The 4,189-nt window shown below is 43.7% G+C and overlaps 1 protein-coding gene across 1 annotated transcript; it reads right to left on the bottom strand.

The window, feature by feature from the left end:
* Positions 1-220: 220 nt before the first annotated feature.
* Positions 221-3,966, bottom strand: LOC124673690 (disease resistance protein RPS2-like). The gene is made up of 2 exons (XM_047209720.1): positions 3,322-3,966; positions 221-2,582 (listed from the first exon to the last, which is right to left on the bottom strand). Exons 1-2 carry the CDS (start codon positions 3,949-3,951, stop codon positions 450-452), a joined length of 2,763 nt encoding a protein of 920 aa, XP_047065676.1. The 5' UTR covers positions 3,952-3,966; the 3' UTR covers positions 221-449.
* Positions 3,967-4,189: the final 223 nt, after the last annotated feature.

Genomic DNA, 4,189 nt, shown 5'->3' on the forward strand with positions numbered 1-4,189 from the left:
TTTTACTTCAAATAAATCCCATCAGCGAACCATTTCTTCTGATCTCGTGACATCTGTCAACCCCTCCACTGCAACAAAGAGGTGCATGTCATGCCACGCTCGATTCTCGCGCCAACTCTAAGGTTTGGCTCAAATCTTGAGAAGCATATCCTATACAAGTGGGTTGATATAGTGCTTGGAACTGGCTGTGAAGAGATTGTACAAGTGATAAGATGCAAAATCCGAGAACTTTATTGTACTATCATTTATATAAACAAATTGTATCATACATAAATGAATGCCAGCAATTTACAGAGTATTATATACATGCATGTAATACCAACAATGTACAGAAGCTATGCCTTCACATGTACAGATCTGAAACAACTTAAGTAGAGACCTCTTTTTCGTGTGAAAATAGAAAGAAGCTGCCTGCATGCAATACAGAAGCCATTGAAACTGGGTTTCTTTCATATTGGAATGAAGTACTTGCTCTCCAGACGTGTCTCCTCCAGCCCGTTTTCCCACTGAAGATTCTTCCACCAATCAGACGAACCACATATTTGCTTTAATTTCTCATAGTTATGCATGCTTCTCAACGGGATGCTTCTCAGATTTGGGCAGTCCTCCACCCGAAGGGTCTCAAGACATGGGAAAGCTCTTGGTCTACAAATAGTCCTCAGCTTCTTAAGTTCCGTCAATACCATCAATCTCAACTTTGGGAAGTCATTGTGCCCTTTGTCATTCGACTCAATCCATGAAGTCTCTACAACAGTATGGTCTTCTTGTTTATGTGAAGCGTGCTCTTGCATTTCCATTTGTGCTCCATACTGCTCCTCATCTTCAACAATTTCGAGCATGCCATCACAATGAGATATAACAAGCCTTTCAAGCATTTGAAGTTTTCGGACCCATGTGATGTTCAACAACTTCGGGCACTGTGAAATGACCAACTTGCGGATGTACTGAAAGTTATGTGGCATTGGTGCAACAACGACATTTTCCAACGAGGGAAGAACCGAGAGGGTCAGGAACTGCAGGTGTGAAGTTGTAACGTCAGCATCAGCAACCACTGTATTCAGGTCATAGCATGATTCAACATACAGCTCCTCAAGATGCTCCATGTGGTTGAGGTCAGAGATTTTGATTGATTGCATCTCTGCACAATACTTCAAGTTTAAGCGATGTGTTGACTTTGCCAAAGGACGGGGCATGTTCAATTTTTTTAGCACATCCTCAGCATAAATAGTGATTCCGAGGAACAATAGTTCCATCAGGGAATCCAGATTCAGGTCATCGACATCACGGATTCCATAGTGGCTGCGGAAGAGATTGAGCACTCTCAACTTGTGCAACTTTGAGCAGTTGTTCAGGGTATCTTCAAGTGCAACAGTCACACTCAGATCCAAATGCCTCAACTCTTTCAGTAACCATAGGCGCTCAGGTAATCTCATAATGTGTGTGTGAGACAAATTCAGATGCTCCAATGCAACCAATGCATCACATTCTGGAAGTGATGTTATCGCAGTATGAGAAAGATCGAGCACTTTCAAGGACGACATAGTTCTGAAAAATCCATAGCTCATCTTGTTCAAATTTGGATTGTTCTGGATCAATAATGTGGTGACGTTTTTGCACTTGGGCGAGAAATTAAGCTCGGTGATGTTATTAGACATGATGGAGATCCTTGTAGCTTCTTTCCACTCTCCAGCTGAAGGAGCATTATCCAAGGCCATCCCTGGTTTAGCTAGAAACTTTGTATCTGACTTGTTAACCAACCAAAGCCCCAGATGCCTGATTATGTGGTGCATTTTAACCTTTGATGACATTGAGCCACTGGCCTGCAGCAAGCAGGCTGAAATAAGACTGCGAATTATCTGATAACCCTTCTCACAATCATTTAATAGCAAACCTTCAGCTAACCAATAATCAATAAGTTGCTCTTTACTAATGGATCCATACTCTGGAAAAAGAGTGCAGTATAGGAAACACTGTTGTTGAGTGGGTGTGAGCCTGTCAAAGCTGTATTTCAACCGAGCAAACATTTCATTCACACCATCAATATTGTCCATATTGGTAGCAATTGCATCTGCAGCAGATTTCCACTCTCCCTCTTCCAATCCTGCCACAGCGGTCCCAATGACATTGAGCGCAAGTGGTAGGCCTCCACAACTTTGGGCTATTGCCATGGCATGACCTCTGACATTCTGGGAACCTGCTTCAACTGCTGCACTAGCCTCCTTACTCAGCTTGCTCAAGAATAGTTCCCATGAAGCATCGTCATCTAAAATCTGCATCTTAATCAAACTCCTCTGTGCATTCATCTGGAAGCATACTTCTCGGTAACGTGACGTGAGGATCAGCTTGCTCTGGCTGTTGGTATCTGGAGTTGGGATGCCAACATCCTCCAGTCGGAATTTCTTCCTTACATCATCAAGCAGGATTACAAACCTTTTCCTGGCCAGTGCCTTTACCAAGAATTTAGCCCGTTTGCCAACTGGCTCTGCTTCATTCCATGGCAAATTGAGTCTTTCTGAGATAGTCTGTTGTATCTCCACTGTGTTCAGTGTCTCTGAATTCGATACTTCAATAAAGATGACAACCTGGCACAGGAAAGTTGAAAAATGGGAACATGAATTACAGTTGGAAGATAATTTAAAATTATGGCTAAAAGTTAACCAGAAAAAAATGACAAGATAGTAGTGGAGAAAGCATGTGCCAAAAAAGAGATGCAAATATGTTTAAAAATAGGTACTCCCTCTGATCCATATTACTTGTTGCTAAAATGGATATATCTATAACTAAAATGTGTCTAGATACATCTATATTAGCGTCAAATAATATGAATCAGAGGGAGTACACGAAAAAAGAAGCACTAAAAAATTAAGCAGCTGCATTTTATGTACACTTGGTCTATGCAAAATATGCTTGAAAGAGTAAACGTTTTAAGAAGTTAGTGGAAAAATAGGAAAACAACACACACTAATTGGACTATGCAATTAAAACAAAGCAATTTATGTTTATATCATATGTTTACGCATGAATTTGTCAAATTCTCATGCTGAACTAGTACTTACAAACAGCAGCTTACTGTCTGTGCATGCGAGAGCCATGTAAATTTTCTTATGCCTATATTTCAACATTACTTCATACTTCAGTGCGCTGTATAGCTGTTCTACATTGAAACTTTCTCAAATGCATGGCAGCGCCAAAAAGTTGCTCTACATAAATTTTTCTTCGAATGTGGTTCCAAATTCAACATATTTACAAACTTAAATAGCATCAGTATAGATAAACTTGTATATTCCGGCGTCAATTGCAGTAATTTAGAAAGCATCATACCTGATAGTCATGGATCTTTTTGTCAAGATGATTATTGAAGACGTGGAGGAGTGTGGTCTTACCAACACCTCCTTGGCCCCACACACCAATTATGTTGGATTCACCCTTCTCAAACAGGTTGTGGAGCTGGCTCCGCATGGTCTCCAAACCAAACGTTTTGATTTGAGGCAAGGGATCGACAATCCTCGGCAGGGGCTTGAACCCAAATTCCTTGAACCGCCTCCCTTCCTCGATAAGTTTATTCGCCTCCTCAAGCGCCTCAACAACACGCCGGCCAACCGCCGTACGCCGATGAGCATGGAGGGTGCACTGGGAGATGCAAGAATACTTCAACAGCCGGCCATACTCCTCATCGATGTCCTCCAGCTGCAGCTCATCGACACGCTTCAGCCAGACCTGCACCTGAGGGTCACAGACGTTCAGCTTGTCCATCTCCGCGGTGACCCGCGCTCTCACCGTCGTCTCGACGGCCTGCAGCAGCTCCTTGGCCCTGTCGAGATCGCCCCAGTTGGATTTGAGGCGAAGGAACGAGGCGACCTCTCGGGCCGCTGCGTCGAGCATGCCCGTGCCATCGAGGCATTCGCACAGGGGCTGCAGGCACGAACCGGCCGCGCTGATCGCGTCAGTCATCGGGGACAGCAACGTTGAAGTATAAAGATGGGGCGCGCATAAATGGAATATACAAATGCGGGAAAGTGTCAAGGCTTATAAGGAGCAAGGCAATGCAATGCAAGGGAGAGAAGTCACGCGGTTTCCTGGTCAAATTGTGCCGCGCGGCGAGGGTGTATAGAGAAGCCTCGGCCAGGGTACTGCTACTGCCTGACGGTGACTGCATGTCTGGAGAAAATATCCACGCGCAGTTCACTAC

The sequence above is a fragment of the Lolium rigidum genome, chromosome 7 (assembly GCF_022539505.1).
Source record: "Lolium rigidum isolate FL_2022 chromosome 7, APGP_CSIRO_Lrig_0.1, whole genome shotgun sequence".
Lineage (NCBI taxonomy): Eukaryota > Viridiplantae > Streptophyta > Magnoliopsida > Poales > Poaceae > Lolium > Lolium rigidum.